The sequence below is a fragment of the Puccinia triticina genome, chromosome 11A, assembly GCF_026914185.1.
Source record: "Puccinia triticina chromosome 11A, complete sequence".
NCBI classification, from domain to species: Eukaryota; Fungi; Basidiomycota; class Pucciniomycetes; order Pucciniales; family Pucciniaceae; genus Puccinia; species Puccinia triticina.
Genome location: NC_070568.1, coordinates 5,831,596 through 5,853,174, shown reverse-complemented (window position 1 = coordinate 5,853,174; position 21,579 = coordinate 5,831,596). Strand labels below are relative to the sequence as shown.

General features: G+C 46.4%; 4 protein-coding genes across 4 annotated transcripts; 2 read left to right on the top strand and 2 right to left on the bottom strand.

Annotated features, from left to right (window-relative positions):
- Positions 1 to 385: 385 nt before the first annotated feature.
- PtA15_11A565 (uncharacterized protein) lies at positions 386 to 14,323 on the bottom strand (the record flags this gene model as incomplete). The annotated part of the gene is made up of 4 exons (XM_053161486.1): positions 386 to 504; positions 583 to 1,491; positions 13,860 to 13,940; positions 14,044 to 14,323. 4 exons carry the CDS (start codon positions 14,321 to 14,323, stop codon positions 386 to 388), a joined length of 1,389 nt encoding a protein of 462 aa, XP_053025428.1.
- Positions 14,324 to 14,688: 365 nt separating this feature from the next.
- On the top strand, positions 14,689 to 17,238 carry PtA15_11A564 (uncharacterized protein; the record flags this gene model as incomplete). The annotated part of the gene is made up of 7 exons (XM_053161485.1): positions 14,689 to 14,742; positions 15,225 to 15,279; positions 15,343 to 15,411; positions 15,470 to 15,603; positions 15,674 to 15,781; positions 15,870 to 16,035; positions 16,094 to 17,238. The coding sequence occupies 7 exons, from the start codon at positions 14,689 to 14,691 to the stop codon at positions 17,236 to 17,238; spliced, it is 1,731 nt and encodes a 576-aa protein (XP_053025427.1).
- Positions 17,239 to 18,608: 1,370 nt separating this feature from the next.
- PtA15_11A563 (uncharacterized protein) lies at positions 18,609 to 20,953 on the bottom strand (the record flags this gene model as incomplete). Its single annotated transcript, XM_053161484.1, has 12 exons — positions 18,609 to 18,689; positions 18,794 to 18,907; positions 18,979 to 19,299; positions 19,367 to 19,419; positions 19,501 to 19,578; positions 19,657 to 19,687; positions 19,757 to 19,814; positions 19,888 to 19,939; positions 20,016 to 20,081; positions 20,143 to 20,178; positions 20,241 to 20,281; positions 20,349 to 20,953. 12 exons carry the CDS (start codon positions 20,951 to 20,953, stop codon positions 18,609 to 18,611), a joined length of 1,536 nt encoding a protein of 511 aa, XP_053025426.1.
- A 98-nt stretch (positions 20,954 to 21,051) lies between these two features.
- On the top strand, positions 21,052 to 21,316 carry PtA15_11A562 (uncharacterized protein; the record flags this gene model as incomplete). The annotated part of the gene is made up of 2 exons (XM_053161483.1): positions 21,052 to 21,149; positions 21,238 to 21,316. 2 exons carry the CDS (start codon positions 21,052 to 21,054, stop codon positions 21,314 to 21,316), a joined length of 177 nt encoding a protein of 58 aa, XP_053025425.1.
- Between the last annotated feature and the right edge of the window lie 263 nt (positions 21,317 to 21,579).

The window sequence follows — 21,579 nt, the reverse complement described above, 5'->3', positions numbered from 1 at the left end:
CTTTTTCTTGCTAAGAGCCCACTGAATTTGTATTATTATGAATCCTCCCATTTTTTTTTTCTTATCCTGTTTCTTGCTCTTTAAATCGGTTGGCACACCTATATGCACACTCCTTCTCCCTTATCTGTGGTACTGAAGAAATATCGGCATTGACTTCTGTGTTTTATGATTTTTCTGTTACTTCCTCTCCCCAATATATATATGCAACGGTACCCACCTATTTGCAGTGTCAGAAATTACAGTTGCAAGTCAAAGTACCTCTAGACCCTGGTAAACAACAACGTTTTCAGAGAAATTTGTGTGAGACAGGGGTAAAGATTTGCATTTGTTGGTAAACAGAAAAGGATTGGAAAGTAACTACAAAATTGAACTAATCCTACTGATGTTAAGAACTTAAAAGGTCTTCAAGACCACCAAAATATTTATCTGTATCGTCATCATAGATACCATTGAGATAGTTTTTACAGGCATTACTAGTTTTTGTTGCAACTTGTGCAGACATACCTAACTTTGTAAAATAACTAGGTTCAAGTGGACATAAAGTGCCATGAACATATTCCTGTGCTCAAAAAATCAACCTACAAATATAATCGGGCTTGAATTTGAGAGCTAGCTGGATATCCCTAAAGATAAACTGGCCATTTTCCACATCGTAGCCTTGAGCTGCCGTTGCAATTCTAACGGTGATTCTTGAAGTTGGGATAATTAGAGCAAAGGCGAGGGGAAGATCCGATAAATCCTCATCATCCGTATGGTGGTGATTGTAAAATCCATGCAAAGAGAAAGCTAGATTCGAGGCAAATCCAAAGGGGGATTTGTCTTCTGGATTTTCTGGAAAGTTGTTATCAGCTATTGAAGGTATGTTGAAGCGCTTCATGTAAGCTTGATTCTTCTCCACGGCCACGTCTCCAAAACTGTGGAAAGTTTTCCAGAGTATTTGCCCATCTCGAGCCGATCCTTCCTGCATGAGATTCCGGAATCCATCGGGATTTTTATTGATTGCTGCTTGATGACGGTATATACCCAGGATCTCCAAGCCATCATAGCCCTTGCGCCAGCCAAGCGCCCACATTATACCTTGACATTTTTGTGATTTGGAGGCGACGGGTGAGATGAATTCCTTGCACTGATGTAGAAAGAGGCATAGGAAATCGTAGTCGTCCCATTCGGATGGTGATAAATCGCTTAATGGAATGAACTCGACTAGAGCAACCATTTGATTGTCTCCTTCATCGTATATTTTATTATAATTCGAATCGATTGTATAGAGAGTTTTTTCGACAATTTCCAACGCTGATTTGTTTTCCTCTTTGGTAGGATTACGCGCAAAGACCTGTGGTGGTTTTGGATTATTCTCTGGGTCCGCTTTATATTCATCCATGAGAAGCTTGTATTCAGCGAATCTCTGACGGAAATCTTTGGTTACAGCAGGAAAAAGATCGATAGGCCTCATCTTCCTGGTGATAATCTGGGAGCCTGGCGGAGGTGCAGCTGATGTAAAGAAATCCAAACTATTCTTCACCCGCTGTGGAACTACTCAAAGGGGAGAATAGAGCTTGGAAGGTAAATGGATAGCAACACTAGTACTAATGTAAGCTATGCAAGGGTGCTGATGAGGCTGCCTTCCTGACTAATGCTGAGGGGATGAGAGTAACACTAAGAAAAAAGAAGAAAAGGTGTGGCTGATTTCTGCTTGATCTTAGGAGCTAGTACTATGAGCTTTAACTACTGACTACTGAGGGTAAGAGAGATGGAGGATTGATGAGAGTGGGGAACTTATAATTTCTGTATCCAAAATTATCTATAAATTCTGTATATATTTCTCTGCATGAGGTACAAGTGAGGGGGGGGAAGACAATTCTTATAGTAAGGAGGGATGAGCACAGACAATGAAGAGTTCTGGCTATGAGAATGAAGGTTGTACAAATGAGGAAGAGTGATGTGAACATAGTAACAGTATGTAATGATGAGCAATGCTGAAAAGGGAATGCTGGTTATGGGAATAAAAGAATGTACTAATGGGGAAAAGTGATGAGAACATAGTAACTACTTGTAATGATGAGCACTACTGAAAGAGGTAAGCACAGATCTAATGATGTAATGTGTACAATAGCCATAGTACATAATGAAGAATGTATGTAAAAGGTTTAGTATGTGAAAGTAATTATGTAAAAGGGATGTACTGTAATGATTCCAGTAAGTTACTAATGAATTGAGTATTGTAACTAATGAAGACTGTAGATTATCTGTAAGTCTTATATCCTCTATAACTATTGAACCATTGAAGATAAGGGTATACTATGTGTGAGGGACTATATGTGAAATTTGATGTAGAATCTGAATATGCAATAATAATAAGGTATTTGTGAAGGTTTATGGGGAAATGTTCAATGTAATGATGAATATATGTAAAAGAAAGCAATAAAATACTACTTATGGTTTGGAATGGAGCACCACATCCTCCCCCAACTTATTGTCTGTCCCCAGGCAATGCACCAAAGAGAAGAGTGATCCAGAAAGAGTTGAAGAATGTTGAGTCCAAGAGTCCAAAGTCCAAAGTCCAGTGTTCTTCCTCCAAAAGGTGAAATCCAAAGTCCTGAGTAGCAGTCCAAATCCAGAGTCCAGTGTCCAAAGCCAATTAGAATCCAAGTATAAACCAAATCCAGTATATCTGCGTCCAAGGTATGCAAGTCCAATCCAAAGTCCAATAGTCCTATGTATCCAGAGTATCCATAGTCCAGTATCCAATCCAAAGAGTCCAGTATCCAAAAGAAGGTCCAATTATCAATGAGGGTTGAATGTTTAAGAAGATCTAACTCTGCTGAAGGCAATATCCTTGAGACAGACACATATTAGACTAAATTTCACTCTGAAGAATAATTTTCCCGCCTAACTGAGGCTAAGGAAGAATGCAATGATTGATGATGATTGATTGATTGATGGGGTTGATAATTGTAATTTCTGAAGGGTGTGAATGATTTGGAATTGAATGACTGGATTTCTGAGTTTCTGAGTATATAATGTAAAGTTCAGTGAAGAGAATTTGAAGTCCAGAGAGGTTGATAAGCTGTCCAAAGAATATTCTTGCTCAAGTTGGGTGGTTTCTGAGCTGCAATGTGTTGGAAGAAATTGATTATAATGATGAATGAATGAGTGATTGGATTGCTGATTGAATAATTCCTAGAATACAGGGTGAAGATGATGAAGTTCCAATATTGTGGTGGTTGGATGTCCAGTAATTGCTATGGGATGGTAAGGAATAATGATGGATGGATGGATTGATTGATGGATGATTGAATTGATTGATGATCCATAATTGATATTAGATGGTAAGGAATATTGATGGATGGATGGATTGATGGATGGATAAAAATGAGTGATGATTCCAGAATGAATTCCTTTTCCATGATGATCGTTTTCTTCTCCCCCCTCTCTCCCTGAATTATTCTTGAGTACTTCACTCCTTTTAATTTCCCCATGTCCACCACGAAAAAAGCGTTAAATTTTGTACAGATGAGGAATTGAACATGTGTCCATGCGCGCGTGCTGTCGAAAGAGGGGTCCAGTTGTCTGAGCGGGGGCTCCAAGCGGGAGGCGCGCGTGCGGAATGACGAAAAGAAAAATAGAAATTGATCGACCTGTATCTCCGGAACGGCTCGATGAAAATTCTTGAAACCAAGTTCATTCGAAAGAGGCGATTCTGCAGATTAAAATGGTATATACTGGTTATTTTTAAGGGTTGAGTATCGATTGTGTAGGGCCGGTTAAAGATCCAAGCAAGACCCGCGGGCGCGCGTAGTAGTAAAGCCGTGCAGATTAAGAGACCACTTCCTCCAGATATAACTCAAAAACCCGTCGATGAAATTTTCTAATTACGAGATCATTTGAAAGGCAAGAAGGAGGAGATGAAACTAGAATAGATTGATATTGAGATTCCTTTCGGCCGATAGGTCGCCGTAAACGTTTAATGAATGGCACCCGCAGGGCCGCGTAAATCCTAGGGAAACTTTGAGGGGTTATAACTTCTAAACGGCTCGATAGAATCGTCCAGAACCGAGTTCAAATGAAAGGCAAGATCGCATTTATGAAGACTGTAATGATCAATTAAATTTGAAGCCGGCCGACCGATTAAAGCTTTATCATGATTTTCCGCGGTTTCCATCGTATAGGAGTTGAAGGGAGATGAATACATGATGAAATACTCTTAAGGTAACGCCAAGGAGCTGTCCAATTAGACTCCTGAAGCTGGCCAATCGATTGAAAAAAGTTATAGGCGAAAAGAATGACGTGAAAGCGTTCCAAGAATTTAATTAAACTGGGTCGAACACCAGAGTCAACATTAAGAAAATGAAAGAGAATCCGCGCCACACGATTCTGAGCGGTGAAGGCGTCCATAGTGACGTCATAAAATGAAGAAAAAATGAGTATCTATAAGGCCCCTGGTCGTCGGCCAACGGAAAAGTTCCGTTATCGCATTCAATATCCGTAATGTTTGCCTCCAGCGCCACTTCCACGCCTTCTTCGCCGAAAGAAAACCTCGATAACTCATTAGATTATTCTTCAAACACGTCCATATCATCTTTGCAGCTTGACGAAGAGGCCGTCATTAGCCCCTCTTACGAAATACCCTTTTCTATTCGTAGAGCGCACTCGTTCGTCGACAACATTCACGCGTACAACGCCGGTATGAGAGATTCTTTTAAACCTGAAGAAGTCGATGCCTTGCGTCACTATATCCAACAAGGACTCCTCGCCTTTGCTCGTGAAGACCTCGACAACCCGGTTGCCGCACGAAACGCACGCCTTAAATTGTATAGCCGGTTCCACGACGCTTTTACACACGTATGTCGAATGGATTTCGTATGTATATGAATAAGAATTTGAAAAGAAAGAAGATTGATTATAATACTGATATTTTTCCCTGTTTCTATTTTGATTTTTAGATGGATACTCATTCCATAATAGATGCCATGATAGAGGAAACTGAGGAGAGGAATGCCCTGGAATTATTAAGGATGAGGGACCAAGTGGAAGAGGAGGAAGATGGTTGGAGGGTAGAAGCAGAAATGGAGAGGATAAGAGCTGAGGGTAAGTTCTATTTTTATTCTTTATTGAGGATTTTTACTAATGTTATGCTTTAATTTTCTTTTGATGTCTTTTTATTTTTATTTTTTATTTTTTTTAGATAAGGAGAAGGGAAAAGAGAAGGAGAAGGAGGAAAGTGAAATGGAAGAGGGTGATGTAGTGATAAAAGAAGAAGAGGTGAGCTTTTGATTTTTATATTTAGTTATTTTATTTGAGAGTGTTTTGAGACTGATTTATATTGATTTATTTCTGATTTGTTTTATAGATTTGATTTTATTTTGTTATTATGTTATTGTGTAAGAAGATGAGAAAGAGAAAAGAGGAAAGAAATGAATTGATTATTCCTTATTTGTTTTTACCTGGAGTGGTATTCCTTGACATGAGTTGCAGCAAACCTTCTGGCTAATTCTGTGCCATCCAATTCTTCCAAGATGTAAGATCCTCCTGGGTTTTGAGCTTTGATTCTGTAAGGGCCATTCCATTTATTTTCAAAGAGCTTGCCAAACTGAGAGTCCAAAGATTTATTATACACTACTACTAATTGACCTTTCTTTAGTGGCTGCCTTGATGTTTTCTTCTTGTTCCAATAGTCCACAGAGTTCTTCCTGGAATCCATAAGCTGCTGGTGTGCTTGCTGCAAGATGGTATCCCTGTTTTCAAGCTGCTGAGTCCTAGCCAATAGAAGATCCTGAGTTGATTCTACCTTTGACCAATCCACTCCAAAGAAGGTTTCCAATTCTAGGTCAATGGGTAAGATGGGGGGCTGTCCAAGAACTAGTTCATAAGGTGAGTATCCAGTTGATCTTTTGGTGGAAATTCTGTCTGCAAATAAAACCAAAGGTAAATAATTCCTCCATTTCTTGCCTTCCTTTCCACAGAGCTTGACCAAGGTATCCTTAATTGCCTGATGTCCTCTTTCTACCATACCATTTGCTTCAGGATAATAAGGGGTGGTGACTTTGATTTTGATTCCAGATTCCAGAAGGGATTTTTGAAATTGTTGTCCAAATTCAGAGCCTCCATCCACTGTGACTGACCAAGGGGCTCCATATCTGTAGATCCAGTTGTCCAAGAACCACTGGGAGATTTTCTTTGCTTGAATCTTTTCTAGTCCAACTGCTTCTACCCATCCAGAAAGGTCATCTCTTGCAATTACCAGGTATTTCCATTTGCCAGCTTTGATGTGAACTGTGTCCAAACTGACTCTTCCAAAGATGGTTGCTGCTCCTGTAGGTTTCTTGGGTTCCATTGGCAATTTTGAACTCCTCTTCTGGCAAGCTTCACAAGACTGGACCCACTTGGTAACACCTCTCTTGAGACCTGGCCACCAAAATCTGAGTTTAATTCTTCTGTAGGTTTCAGCAATACCTCTGTGGCCTAAGGATTCATGAAGGGAATTGAGGATGGAATTCTGAGCTGAAGAGGAGGTGACTACTATCTGGGAGAATGGTTTGTTGATCCTGTGCAAGACTCCATTGGAAAGGAAGAAGTTGGCTGATTTGTGCAAAATTTTCTTGAATTCCAGGCTGCTGCATCCTGGAGGTTTGTTCATGGTTGAAAGGTATTCCTGGAGGTGCTTCCAAATTCCTTGCTGCAAGTTACTTACCCCCTCCCCCAACTTAGCTGATGTCCCCAGAAGCAGGCCAAAAGTAGAATGTTTAGTTCCAAATCCAGGGTGAGGTTTGATCCAGGTTTCATCTTCATCAAAGCTAGGACAGTCATCTTCATCAGAATCAGGGGGTCTTCTTGAAAGTCCATCAGGTAAGGTGAAAGTTTTTCCAGGAGTGTGAACAAGGTCATAGGAGAATAACTGAATAAATCCAATCCATCTGTTCATAGGGGCATTGGGAAGTGAAGGGTTGTTGATCATTCCAATAAGGCACTGGGCATCCACTCTGAGTTGAAAATGTTGGCCCCACAGTTTGGTTTTAAGTTTCTTGAGGATCTTGGCAACACCACAGAGTTCTAATTTGGATTGTGAGTATTTTGATTCCCTGGTTGAAAAGACTACTGACTCATATAACACAGGCCTATCCAATCCATCAGAATCCTGTTGAGTAAGAACAGCACCTGCAGCAATAACACTGGAGTCCACTGAGAGTTTGATTAAGCCAGCATTAGGTCCATAGTCCAATTTCTTCAGGGTGATATCAGTTCCAACAATCCTTTTAAGGTCCTCAAAGGCATCCTGGCAATCTTCAGTCCAATCCCAAGAGGAGTCCTTCCTGGTGAGTCTTCTGAGTGGAGCAGTAATGGTTGAGTAATTTTTAATGAACATTCTAACATATACACAGATACCTAGGAATCCTCTGACATCTGAAGGAGTGGTGGGAGTTGGCCAGGTTTCAATTTTGTTGAGCTTCTTGATGGATATCCTTCTGCCTTCCTTACAAACCACATGGCCTACCAGATCCAGAGCAGGTACACAGCAAGCAAATTTCTTCCCAGAGATGGTGAGTCCAGCTTCTTCAATCCTGAAAAGAATCCTTTCCAGAGTAATGGCATATTCATAGATAAATCTTCTGATCTGGGGGTTGTCCTTTAGAGTTTCTTCATTGTAGTCAGAGGTTGGTCCTTTTATACCTCCATCATCCACAAAGATTCCCATATGTTGAGGTAATTCATCCTGGAGTATCCACATCATTTGGGCCTGGTAAACTGCAACTGAATTGGTGGCTCCTTGGGGTAATCTGGTAAGTTGAAATCTTCCAAGGGGTGTTTCAAAGGTGGTCAAAGGTCTGGATTCTGGAGCTAATTCTCTTTCATCATATCCTCCCATAATATCACCTAGTCCATAGCAAGCCCTTCCAGTGAATGATTCAATGAGTTCCTCTGTCTTTGGTGGTAGTCCAGCGTCCTTAATGGTGACTTTGTTGAGTTTCTGAAGGTCATGTACAATTCTGAGCTTACCATCCTGCTTCTTTACACAAAATATAGGGCTGGAATAACTGGAAAAGGATTGTTCATAGAGGCCAGTGCTGAGTCTTTCCCTTACCAATTCTATAACCTGGTCTTTGATGGGTGCAGGGATTGGAATTGGTTTCTGTTGCCAAGGTTCATGAGGAATGACTGGAATAATATAAGGCTGTCCATAGGTGTGTTTAAGAAGGCCTCTTTCTGTTTCTACAAAAGCCAAAGCACCTTGTCTAATCACAATTACCCATACCAGCAGGAGATATTCTTGAGGAGAAAGCCATCCAGGAGGTCCAAAATTGATGAGGTCCAGCCTTTCTTGAGTAATCTTGGAGGTAGGAGTGAATGGTGGAGGAAAAGGGCTTAAAGGAGTGAGGTAAGGATCTCTTGAGAGTGGTGGCCTTGACAATGGGGGATTGAGAGATAATGGCATTGGTTGGTTTACTGGTTTTATTTTTTTTAGAGTTGATTTATATTTTGCTGAATGAGTGACTACAGTTTGTTGCTTTTGGTTGTTTTCCAGGGTTGCAGTTGTAAGAGAGGGGAACTGGAAACCTGGTCTCAATCTAAAAAATTTAACAGTCCAGAATTGGAAGGTATGCTGGTTTCCCACTTCTGATTACTGGGGAGTATGATTGGAACCAAAAAAGTCTGACCAGCTGAATCCATGATTGAAAGTGCTTCTCCTCTGGCTCCATTGTAGTTGATGTTAGCTGAGACATCCATCAAGAAAGGCTTTCCAATAATCATCTGAACTGGTCCTTTGGCTACCCAGAAATGAACTGTCCTAACTACTTTCCCAATGGTTACCTCCACATCTTCAGCAATTCCAGGTATATCAGTAAGGTGGCCTCCAATTCCTTTGAGCTTCATAGATTTAGCAGTGAGTACCAATCCAAGTTTATGTGCAAGAGTTTCAGGAATAATGTTGACCATAGAACCAGTATCCAAGAGTGCTTGATGTTTCTCTCCTCCAATAGTGATGGTGATGTATCCAAGGGGGCAGGAGTAGTGAGTAGTGGGTTGCTCCTGTGCTGGTTCTTCTCCATCCTCCATGTCTGTGAAGTTTGCTGATTTGACACCATCCAATGGGACCCTTCTGTTGGTTATCTTCTTCCTAATACAGTCAGTAACTCCTGGTGATATAGCAAAGATTTCTCCAAAAGCCAACTCCATCTTTCCTGCAGTCAACATCCTACTAGCCACTTCCTCTTCAATTCCTGGGTACTCCTTGGCCAAAGTCTTCTCCAAATAGGTTTTCTTAATTGGTTTGTCCTTAGGTGCAGTAGTTGAATCCTTGTCCTTATCCTGGAATCTGACTTGAGGGGAGCCTTTTGAAGTAGGGGATTTGGAAGCACTAGGAGTAGGGGGCTGTTTCATGTGAAGTAAGTCCTCTGTATCCATGTCCATTAGGTCCTGTTTCTCCTTCCTGATCCTTTTGTCTGCCTTGGCTGATTCCTCTTCATCCTGATCCTTAGAGTTGTTTCTAGTCCTCTTTCCAAGGTCTGCTTCATAACTATGGGCTTGATAATAGACTGGGTCCTCCTCTAGTTGGCCAAAAGAAGATGTGAGCTTAGTTTTAGAGTACTCTTCCACTGGGGTTCTGATTGGTCTGCTTGGAATCCAGGGAATAACTGATTTGTCTGGAAGTCTGTAATCTCTTCCGTCCTTGATAACAGCACCACTAGACATGTCCTGGGCAAGTTGAGAGCAGCTGTTGGTTCCATGGGTTTCCTGATGACAATAATAGCATTTGAATGGCCAGGTCCTAGCAGGTTTGTCCATGTGGGGAGGTAGTCCTTTGCCAGCAGTGAGAGATGCAAGTTGTTTGGTAAGGAGTTCCACTTGTTTGTCCAGAGAAATGGAAGCAGTAGGAGCAGTTCCCTGAGTAGCAGGTGTAGGTTTGGAGGTCCTAGGTGAGTTGTCCAAAGTGAATTTCTCTTCTGCCCTCCATTCAGTCCTTCTGTTGACCACTGATCTTGAGTAAACTTCCTGGTGAATATAGGTAAGAAGAGTTTCATTGTCTGGCAAGATATCACCTCCATCCTTTGAGGCTAGCATTTGATTGTCCCTCATCAAGCTCCTAGTAACTCTTTGATCCAGGTCCTTGTGAAGAGTTTCCAAAAGAAGGTGTCTGAATTCCTCCAGGCTAGTACTGTACCCCATTCTTACCAAATAGTGAGTGATGGTTTCAAACTTGTTCCTGAATGTGTTGAAGGTTTCCAAAGTGCTGATTCCTCCATCCTGAGCTGATTTGTAGACTAGTTTCCTGAGATCCTCCCTGGTATATCTGACCAATGGCTGAGAAGTTCCAAACCTGGTGAGTAGCTGTTTCTTCAGGGTTTCCCAATCCAAGTTTTCATGGCCTGACATGTCTTCCACTTCATCCTTTAGGTCCAATCCTTTGATAAAAGCAATGATTTGTCCAGCCAGTTCCTTAGAGTTAGCACCATCATCTCTTCCAGCACTTTCATACCTTCTAATGAATTTCTCCACAGGCATGTTGGTTCCATCAAAGAAGAGCTCTTTGTCCATGGGTTTGATCTTAACTCCTCTGCTGACTGGATCCTGGTACCTTGGCATGGCTGGTTCTCTGTTCAAGAAGTGGGTGTTGGACCTGGTAGAGTGAGTTGAATGATCCCTTTGGCACTGGAATCTGGAAAAGCGGGGTGGTGGAACATTTAAATCCTCTGAATCATCTGATGGCTGATTGGTATCCCTGTATCCTGTGAATCTAGGAGCACTGGAAGTCTGAGGTCTAGGAGGAGGTCTGCAAGAACTGGAGTTGGCCTGTGGAATAGAAGAACCCTGTGGATCTGGAGCATTGGAAGGAGCCTGAGGACCTGGACCAGTAGAAGAAGATTGGTGACCTGGACCATTGAGAGGAACCTGAGTCTGACCAGTGTTGGAAGTGGTGGAGTCCTGAACTGTAGCATTACTGGAAGGATCCACTGGAGGGTAAAGACTGGGGGCAACATTGGCGTTGGGAGATCCTTGGGCAGACATGATTGAAACAGGTAAGTTGAATCTGAATCTGAAGATTGATAATGAAGGTGCTGATAGTGTTACTGTTGGTTGAAGTTGATTCTAAAAGCAGGGAGTTGATTTGTAAAGAGAGGAGTATGAGGAGTGTAGGTGAAGTAGTATGTAGCTGATGGTAAAAGTGTTACTAGAGCTGAAGATATCTGAAGTATAGAAAGGCCACTGTTGGGACACCACTTGTGGAACTACTCAAAGGGGAGAATAGAGCTTGGAAGGTAAATGGATAGCAACACTAGTACTAATGTAAGCTATGCAAGGGTGCTGATGAGGCTGCCTTCCTGACTAATGCTGAGGGGATGAGAGTAACACTAAGAAAAAAGAAGAAAAGGTGTGGCTGATTTCTGCTTGATCTTAGGAGCTAGTACTATGAGCTTTAACTACTGACTACTGAGGGTAAGAGAGATGGAGGATTGATGAGAGTGGGGAACTTATAATTTCTGTATCCAAAATTATCTATAAATTCTGTATATATTTCTCTGCATGAGGTACAAGTGAGGGGGGGGAAGACAATTCTTATAGTAAGGAGGGATGAGCACAGACAATGAAGAGTTCTGGCTATGAGAATGAAGGTTGTACAAATGAGGAAGAGTGATGTGAACATAGTAACAGTATGTAATGATGAGCAATGCTGAAAAGGGAATGCTGGTTATGGGAATAAAAGAATGTACTAATGGGGAAAAGTGATGAGAACATAGTAACTACTTGTAATGATGAGCACTACTGAAAGAGGTAAGCATAGATCTAATGATGTAATGTGTACAATAGCCATAGTACATAATGAAGAATGTATGTAAAAGGTTTAGTATGTGAAAGTAATTATGTAAAAGGGATGTACTGTAATGATTCCAGTAAGTTACTAATGAATTGAGTATTGTAACTAATGAAGACTGTAGATTATCTGTAAGTCTTATATCCTCTATAACTATTGAACCATTGAAGATAAGGGTATACTATGTGTGAGGGACTATATGTGAAATTTGATGTAGAATCTGAATATGCAATAATAAAGAGGTATTTGTGAAGGTTTATGGGGAAATGTTCAATGTAATGATGAATATATGTAAAAGAAAGCAATAAAATACTACTTATGGTTTGGAATGGAGCACCACACCGCTTAGCCTTCCTTCGGTTACAAAGATACTTATTCCTTTTCTGTCGCTGATGGGCATTCAAACTACACATACAATCATGTTCAATATGAGCGAGTTCATTTGCTCAAGTTGAATGTGAAGGAATAGTAATTGTGATTCCCAAAGCAATAGAAATGGAATGAGCACCAAAGTAGACAGAATTTAGGTTTGGAGGGAAAGAATGCGCAAACATGTCAGGTTGTGCGTGTCAACTAATCAGAAAGATATCAGAAACCGAACATGGCACAAACGTAGGTTTTTTGCCCTTTCGCTTTTTGATTTGCTTAGCTGGCTCGGCCAGAGGGACTTGATTGTCTGTGACACCACCGGGGGAGTTTGACAGAGACGATGATTGGTAGGATGTTTCTCCATCTGAGCTGGGTGTATCAGACTCATGTCCATCTGCGCGAGTACTTGTCGGAGGAGTCCGGATATCATGTACGTTCCGCAAGGCCATGGCAGCAAGACGAGAAGAGCGTCGCAGAGTGACATCAGGGGTGTCTAGATCAAAGCAATCCAAAGTACTAAGTCAGTTAATAGGTCAGAAGCTACACAGTATGAGCACAAGTTTGAAAGATCACCTGCTGATGTGTTATAATAATTAACCACACCCAAGTCTAATTGACTCCCGGTGTGGTAACCCTGTTCCTGTTCATACTATCACCCTCATATCACCTAAACCCTTCATAAATACCTCATTATTACTTCATATTCAGATTCTACACCCCATTTTACCCCTAGTCACCCACTCATTTCACCTAGGATTTCCAAATGGATCAGCAGTTATTGGCATGTATAGTTTTGGCAGGTATTTTCTTCATACATATCCTTAGCATTATTACATACATCATTCATTAGTATCATAGCTACATAGGACTGCAGATCTTACATAACTTCATTACTCATTTTTCTCTTCATATGATATCAGCAGTACATTCCTTCATAGCTCTTGTAGTTATTATCAAATGCTCATCATTATTTCATCTTCTACATAGTTACCTTTCATGTACACTCTTTGGTCATTGCGCCTTCATCATTACTGCTCATCTTCAGATATTTGTTACTATGTGCTCATCATGTATCACCCCCCTGTAGTACTTCTCACATATATAAACACCCCTCTAGATGTTGTATCCCCATCATGCACTTTCTACTACATCCCCTCTGTAGCACCTTTTAAACATCACCCTTATATGCACTTTCTACTAAATCCCCTCTGTAGCACCCTTTTCATCACACTTAGATACACTTTCATCACCATAGAAATATATCCCCCAGCATATACCTCATTACCCATCTCAGAGTGATTCCCCAAGAGCTTCTGCTTTTTTCCCCATCTCACTTCTCCTCTCTCACTCAGTAGGATTGATAACCTCAAACTCATAAAGTGTTAAAGTCATCTAAGTCAAAGAGAATCATCAGCCACACCCTTTTCTTTTTCTTAGTGTAACCCTCTCTCCATCAGCATTAGTCAAGAGGGCAGCCTCACCAGCACCTGTAGCCTATTCTACGTTATTAGTAGTGTAGTTGACTATTTCCCCTCACAGCTCTTTCCTGATCTTTTAGGAGTTCCACACCGGACCCTTTGTTGGTCAATGGCAAAGGTGCTAAAGGGGGATTGGAGATGAGCCAGATGAAAAACAGCTGATTGTTTGCCCAGAGGCCCGGTGAAATGAGGGGTCAACTGACCCGATGCAAGATGGGAAGGGTGACATTTGTTTTGTTTACCACCCTTAACTACAGCGGAATAGTCCAATCTACTGCCAGATCCTTTGTTGGTCAATAGAAAAGGTGCGAAAGAATTGGGGATCAGCCAGATAACAAACAGCTGATTGGTTGCCCAGAGGCTTGGCAAGACGGTGGGTTGACTGACCTGGTGGCGGATCAGGGTGACAACCTTTCTTTTGACCAGCTGAAATGATGGCTGGAGTTCCCATTGGTTTTGCAGGCATCAACGAAGGTGTTGACTGAGCAGAAGATAAATCGCTTGTCTGCGCAGGTGTTACATCTTTAGCTGCGGGTTTTCTGAGCGATTGGTTGGCAGCTGTGTTCGGATGGGAGATGGTTGTTCTGGTTGGATTTCCAGAAACAAGTACAGCTGCATATGTGGGGGAGGATGGTTCAGTGGTCATGGGCAATTTGGGGTTGATCATGATTGGAAAAGTTGGAATGAGTCGATTGAAGATGCGATGAGGGATGAGATGAATGAAGAGACGATGAGTTGTCAACGTGGATGAGATGAATAATCAGTTTCACAAGGATTCGTTTGGGCAGGGGGGAAAGTGTAACAGGAGAGCTGGATCGGTCCTGTATCCCCTTTGAGCAGGCATGGCAGGGGTCGTGCAGGGATACAGTTGAGCACTACAGGGCGCTTGTGCCATACAGTGAATCTGTAGCGGTCATCGAGGAGTCTCACCTCTTTTCGGCCGGTCTGAGACTGTCCCGGTCATCTAGGGGAGTCAACACCTCATGATGACCGGGAACAAAAGCATACATAAATGTTTTGTCTAGCAAGATTATGTTCCTCGTGGCTACCGATTGTATCTCGGCATTCACCACTCGGATGAAGAACGTAAATGGGATAGATTTTTCCCCTTCTTCTTGCTCCAAAGCGAGGCTATCGTCTATGTTATATCACCCTGATATGTGATTTTAAGATCGAATCACAAAAACACCATCCTTCTTTGCCCGTTCACTCATACAAAAACAAACGGGTGATTTTTCCCAATTTCAATGGGCAATGTCAGGAATCAGGAGCGGTACAGACATAAATAAACACTTGTTTTTTATTGTTGCAACCAAGAGTCAAACTTAATGAGTAAATACGTAGAGTTGAGATGCCCACCGTTGGAAGCTGGGAATGAGATTGCAGAACTCGAGGAGTGTGTATTCTTCGATTGACATAGCAGAGCCTGCGACACCCTGCGTTTGGGGTTGAGCAATGGCCCAGCAAGAACATCTCCGCAGGAGCTTCACGACATCTCCGACGATGAGAACAGACAAAGCAATCTGTCAATTCGACTCTCACCAATAGCAGCCTCTCATCTTCACCAGAGAGCCTCGCGCCGCACCCTCTCCCGCCGACTCTCTCCCTACAGCATCGTCAAGCGTCAGTCACTCAACAAAAACACACACACTTGTATATACAAGACACTGAAATCTGCTCATATAGTCTTGATCACCACGTTTATCGGAAACATCCTCTTGAGCCTGCTCTGCATCATCCCGCCCCTTGTCACAGGTCAGTCTCCACCATCATCCATAGCAGAACAACCCACCACTAACCGGTTTTCCCATAGGTTCAAGGGGTACTACCAGTCCGGGGACAGCCCAGAAGCGCACAACACGCGCTTCATCTACCTGCCTGTTCTGGGCAGCCTACAACATCCTCGCCAGCTGGGTCCTCAACTTCCTCACCGAGCTCATCCCCCGCGTACGTCCCCCAGGCCTCCCGTCTCCCTTGATAGCCCAGCGCACTCATCCTGTTACATGTCTGCTTGTAGGCAATCGTTCTGTTGGTTGGCGTGGTGTGGGGAGAGGTGAACAAGACGATCAAGGCCCGCGTCGACCGCCAAGCCGTGGATCAAAGTGATCTTTTACTCGGCCATGTGGTAAGCAACAACCCCCCCCCCCCCCCCCCCCCCCCCCACCTGTCCAGCAGACTATCATCATCTCATCCCAAATCACCTTGGTTTCCAGCTGGGGCTCCTGGGAAGTCATCTTCAATGGCATCTATCACCTCTACGCCCTCACCGAGACCGGCCACTACCGCGCCCCATACACCGAAACTATCCACATCATCGTCGAACTGCTGTTCTTCTTCATGCTCATCCTGTCCCTGGAAAAACTACTGCTGCTAACCATCGTAAGCTTCCAAACACGAACACACAAACATACGCTGTGCAACTGATGTACTTTCACAGAGTATGAATTTCCATCAAGTGGCCTACGCGGATCGGATTCAGAAAATCACCCGAACCTTCGCAGTGATCGATGCCTTGAAAGATTGCCGTCCGAAGCGCAAATCTTTCCCGCTGGCACCCAACAGTCGCCGGCCGTCTGGGGCGATCCTGACGATGAAAGGGCTCGCGGGCAAGAAGGCGGCCCAAGAGCCGGCGATGGCCAAGAAGAGCAGATGGTAGTCACGCAACCGGGAGCCCTAGCAGCAGATGGGCGACAAGGAGAAGGTGGATTACGAAGCCCAGATGCACGAGACGGACCGGTTCAATACCGAGTACCAGAAGGATCTGCCCTTCCACCACCAGCAAAACAAGCGATCCTCACGCCTGATGCGCCGCAACTCGCAGACAACGCTTGCCGCGCTGGCCGCGCCTCGGCAGCCAAGATCGCCCGCGCGGCGATGAAGGATCCGGTGTGGGTCGTCGGCAAGAAGTCCGGGCTCAATCTGGACGTCAACAACCCCGCGGAGGCCCGGAAACTGGCCTGGAAGATCTACTTCGGCTTCAAGCCGGACTCGGCCCGGACCTACCTGGTGCCCTCGGACTTCTACCCGGCCTTCCCGACGCACGAGCTTGCCAAGGAGGCCTTCTCGATCTTCGACTCGGCCGGGAGCGGGAACATCAGTCGGATGGAGGTGAAGAACGAGATCTTCCGGGCCTACAAGGAGCGCCGGGCACTGGCCAACTCGCTCCAGGACGTCGGCCATGCGATCGGCCGACTGGACCGGATCATGATGGCCATGGCGGGGATCGTGTTCGTGTTCATTGCACTGTCGATCGTCGGGATCGACTACTCCAAGGCGCTCGCCTCAGTGTACACCGTGGGCATCGCGGCGGCGTTTATCTTCAAGGAGACTGCGGGCAACGTGTTTGATGCGATCATCATGGTCTTCTGCACCCATCCCTACGACACGGGGGACCGGGTGATCATGGACAAGGTGCTGGTGGTGAAGTGGATGGGCCTGCTGAGTGGTTTGCGCCGAACTCGCTGCTGGGCCAGAAGTTCATCATCAACCTGCGCCGGAGCTCGAACCAGTTCGAGAATGCGACGGTGCAGTTCGGCTGGAAGACGCCGCCGGAGAAGCTGGATGCGCTGGAGGAGAAGATGAACCTGTGGCTGCAGACGGACGAGCAGCGCCGCTTCGAGCCCGGCACGGCCTGCGTGATCCAGAGCCTTGTTAACCAGCAGTACATAGAAATCACCCTCGGCATGACCCATCGCGAGAACTGACAGGACTGTGGCGGGCGATAGAACAGACGGACGGCGTTCCAGAACTTAGCCAAGGCCAAGGAATTCATTGCTCGAGCTGTTCACGACCGGGCCAATCAGATCATCTCAGAGTGTGATACCCCAACTCAATAATTATTAGAAATCAGAATTGCTCTTATTCCTCTGACGTTTCATGAACTTTCCAAGCTGAGTTTGAATTTTGGGCGAATTCAAAATTGGATTCTAAAACCACCTCTTGGGGAAGCCAAAATTTCAAAAAGCGCTCGGGTCCAAGCTTTTTATTTCCTATGCAATAAATATATATCTACTGTTAAACGCGCACATAACTTATAAGCCCGACATTTCGCCGGATGCGCTCACATTTCAAGCTGATATCTTGCGCTTGTTGCATGTATCTTTTTTGTTGATTCTTATGATAACGCATGCGTAATTGTTGTGTCTCTGTTTTCACGAATAAAAGATGGAAAGATTCAATGCAGAGGTGCGGGTTGCAGAAAGAAGGCCGGGGGGCAGAATCCGGTGCTTCGGGGCTTTACGGGGGTTTCTGGGAGCACATCGGGGGTTATCAGGACCTTCGGGGGTATGTATGGGGGTTATCGGGGGATCTGACCGGGGGAGAAAATCTATGTGAACGTCAAATGGGCCTCATTTGAAACGTCAAGTGAGCCTCTTTTGAAACGTCAAGTGAGCCTCTTTTGAAACGTCAAGTGAGCCTCTTTTGAAACGTCCAGGTGACGTAACATGTGAAACGTCAGCTGTTTGTTCACTGTGTATATCACATTGTTCAAGGCACTGGATAACGAATAAGTAGTACAGTTACGATACCCGTTATCGTAACTGGTCCTGCGTTACCCCCATATTTGAATTGGGTAACGTACTCGCTCCCCCAGTTATCTGTAACTAGGCGATAACGTAACGTAATTAGTTACGTTACGGGCAGCGTTACCCAGATGGGTAACGTATCTGCCCACCGCTGTCTCTATGCTCCTTGGTCCAATCCTTGGTCTCTTCAGGATAGCCCCCCCCCCTTCTCGCATCCTTTTCTCCGAGGGTAATTTTGACAAGCCACGAAGATTATATTCAACTATGAGTGTCCGGATACAACATGGTCGGTCTGGGGCGAAAGCCCGACCGAGGGGAACGCAGCGCGAATCAAGCAAGATACGCCAGAAAAGCGCGTGCGAATGCGGGTGAGAGGAGGGGGCACACAGGCGTGGAGATGAAGCGCCGGGGATCAGAGAGGGACGGTCAAGAGGAGCGCGAGCGGCCGACAGTCTTGTACACGTTGTTGACGAACTCGTCGATGATCGGGAACTGCAGGACGTTCATCTGTCTCGAAAGCGAGCCGCACAGAGCCGCTCGAGCCGTCAGCCTATATGTACAGCCCATCCCCGCATGAGCCAGCTCTCCGGGCGAGATCGCGGGGGACGCACCTTGGGCGTGACGAGGACCAGCGTCTGGCACGGGATCTCCAGCCAGTCCGTCTTCTCGAACGTCAGCGGCTCGGAGGCGATCAGGACGATCTTCTCTCTCCTGTCGGTCTTTTGCTGCCCGAACGAGCCGAGCAGAGGCTGTGATGAGCATGGGCATATATACAGCAATATGGGAGAAAACGGACCATGCGATACTGTTCGGCGGGTCTTGGGAGATGTGCGTCTGCGAGAAAGGCGGGGGGAGAGGGGGTGGCGGGGCGGCGGGGCGGCTTATAGGCGGGCTGGAAGGCGGAGCCGGTGGCGAAGAAGAGGCTGGCGGCGTCCTCGACGAGACTGGTGACGTACCTGGTGGCGACGACGGTGTGGCCGTCGGTGAGGGCGAAGTTCATCCGGCTCGGCTCGGCCTCCCCCGCCTCCATCCACCATCTCTTGAGCTTCGCCAGCGTCAAGAGCATCGTTGCTTTCAGCTGCTCGCAGCCAAACCTGGCCGCCTTCGGATCCGCGATCTGCGACCCCCCACACCCCTCAAGTCATCAGCTCCCGCTGCGTCTTAACTAAGGTCCAAGGACATGCCTTGCTCAGCTCGTTCAGGAACAGCGCAAACGCCCACTCCGAGTCCGTGCTCCCTGCCCTCCCCACAAGACAAAAGCACGCCGCGATTTAGTGCAGCTCGTTCCGCGCCCTGCTCGCGGTCGCTCATGACTGACCTTGGGGGAAATGGAAGAATTCTTCGGAGAGTTCGTTCTGCAGCTGGCGTTTGATCTTAGCGAAGCCGGAGATATTGCCTGTGGAAGAGCGCACGAGCCGCGTGATCAGCATGAGGGGTGCTGGGGGGGCGGGCGGAGGAGGGAGAGTGTGTTCACCGTTGTGCATCCAGAGCAAGGAGCCGTAGGTCTGGGGAGTGGACGATCAGCGCCGTCTCTCCGCGCCCGCGATCATCAACAGTGGGACGGATACGCTTACCCATGGATGGCAGTTCTCTTCGCTCAGCGCTCCCGTCGTGCTGGCCCGGACATGGGCACTGAGGCAACCCGACAAGATCTCAGCATCCGGCAATCAAGCCTTTGTTGGAGCATATGTATGAGAAGACCCACAAGACGAGCGGAGAGCGGATCTTCTCGGCCAGCCGATGCAGATTTCGGTTCGCTGTCCCCCCCCAAAAAAAAAGCCACACAGACGTGAGTGTTTTGCGGGGTGAGAGGAGGGATTGTGGGGGACGGACACCAGGCGGGGGTGATGGCTTGGAAGACGCAAGGCACGGCGTCGGCGCGCTCGGCGTCGTACCAGCCTGGACAAGGGCGCCGACGATCAGCTGCTGGCTGGATGCGGAGGGAGAAAGACGGGCGGACCTACGCCGAATCCGTCGGCGTTGACCGGTCTCGCATCTATAGCAAACAGGGGGGTCAGCGGGGTGGATGTCCATGAGGGGGACCGCGGGGCGGCTGACCTAAGCGCAGACGGCAGTCGAAGGCCTGGTTGATAATCGAGCTGCAACAGGCAGAGAAAGGGCAATGAGCAGTGTGGCGGAGAGGCTCTGGAGGGATGTGGGGCTGACTGGGAGGGCTTGGTGATGAGGTGGGACAGGCCGATGGGCTCGCCCTTGAAGATGAGCAGTCTGTGCTCGAATCGGTCAGTTGCTGCAGAGGATGGACATGGGCTGGCTGCTGCTGACCTGCACATCCGGGCACGGTGGGGGTGTTCGGCGAGGGATGGAGGCTTTCGGGCGCGGCTTGGGGGGTATTTGTATGGCGATGGGTCCCTGGGGAGCACGCCATCGGGACAGAGGGGTGGTGCGATCGGCCTCCTGGGATCGCGCCATCGCTGCCGGCTCCTGACCACAGACGAGTGATCGGCTGCACCCGCCGAGCTGGCCGAAAGCACCACCACAACACCCATACAGCAACCAGCATCCTCCTGTGCTCCCATGCCGGGCCCCTGACCGGGACGAGGGGGAGGCGCGAGGGGCCGGAAGCCCGGCGGGGAAATCGGCGTCCCGCTGGAGAGAACGCGGCAGTGGGCAGATGGCGAGGCAGACCAGCCATCGCTTGCAACGGGGCATGGTCTCACAAAATAGAACTGGAAGCAAAACTTGCCCAAGTGGAGGAGATTGGCCACGATAATCTCGCAGCCATAGTCTATTAGAACCTTTGGTGGCGACATTTTGAGGCTGGTCACAATCCGCTCGAAATGCCTTTTGTTGGAGTAGGAACGGCATAAACAAAACTACATACCAACATCGCGCGAAGTGGGTGATATCGATGATCGTAGGCCCCTACCCGGTGGAACCTGGCAGTGTCATCCTGGAGTTGGTCGCTAGATTACCCGCACAACCCAGAGAGAAGACCCTCTCAACCAAGTAAGTACTATCAGTGTCAAGACGCTGCGACGCCATCTGCCTCAGCAGCCACTGTCTCCTCATCCGACTCAGTTTCGCCGCTCTCTAGATTCCCACCTCACTGTCCAGTGTCCTCCGTCTTGGTTGTTCGCCATACCCCAGCAAGCCTCGATCGTACCGGTCGTTAGACACCATTTACTTCTGGCCCTTCTCGAACTCACCTCAACCACCGGGAGGCAGCTGAACGACATCCCAATCTGGCCCCATCTCCTCTGCAGTGCGACTCGGCGAGAGAGTTGCTCAGCTTGCGGTGACTTTAAGATCACAGAGATCTAGCAATGCCCTACTGCCTTCTCCCAATGATCCCCTAATTTTAACCGGCAGAGACCGGCGAAAAATAGCGTCCAAAATACTGGGCTGGCCAGACCCCAGGAAGCCTGGCCCCTTACTC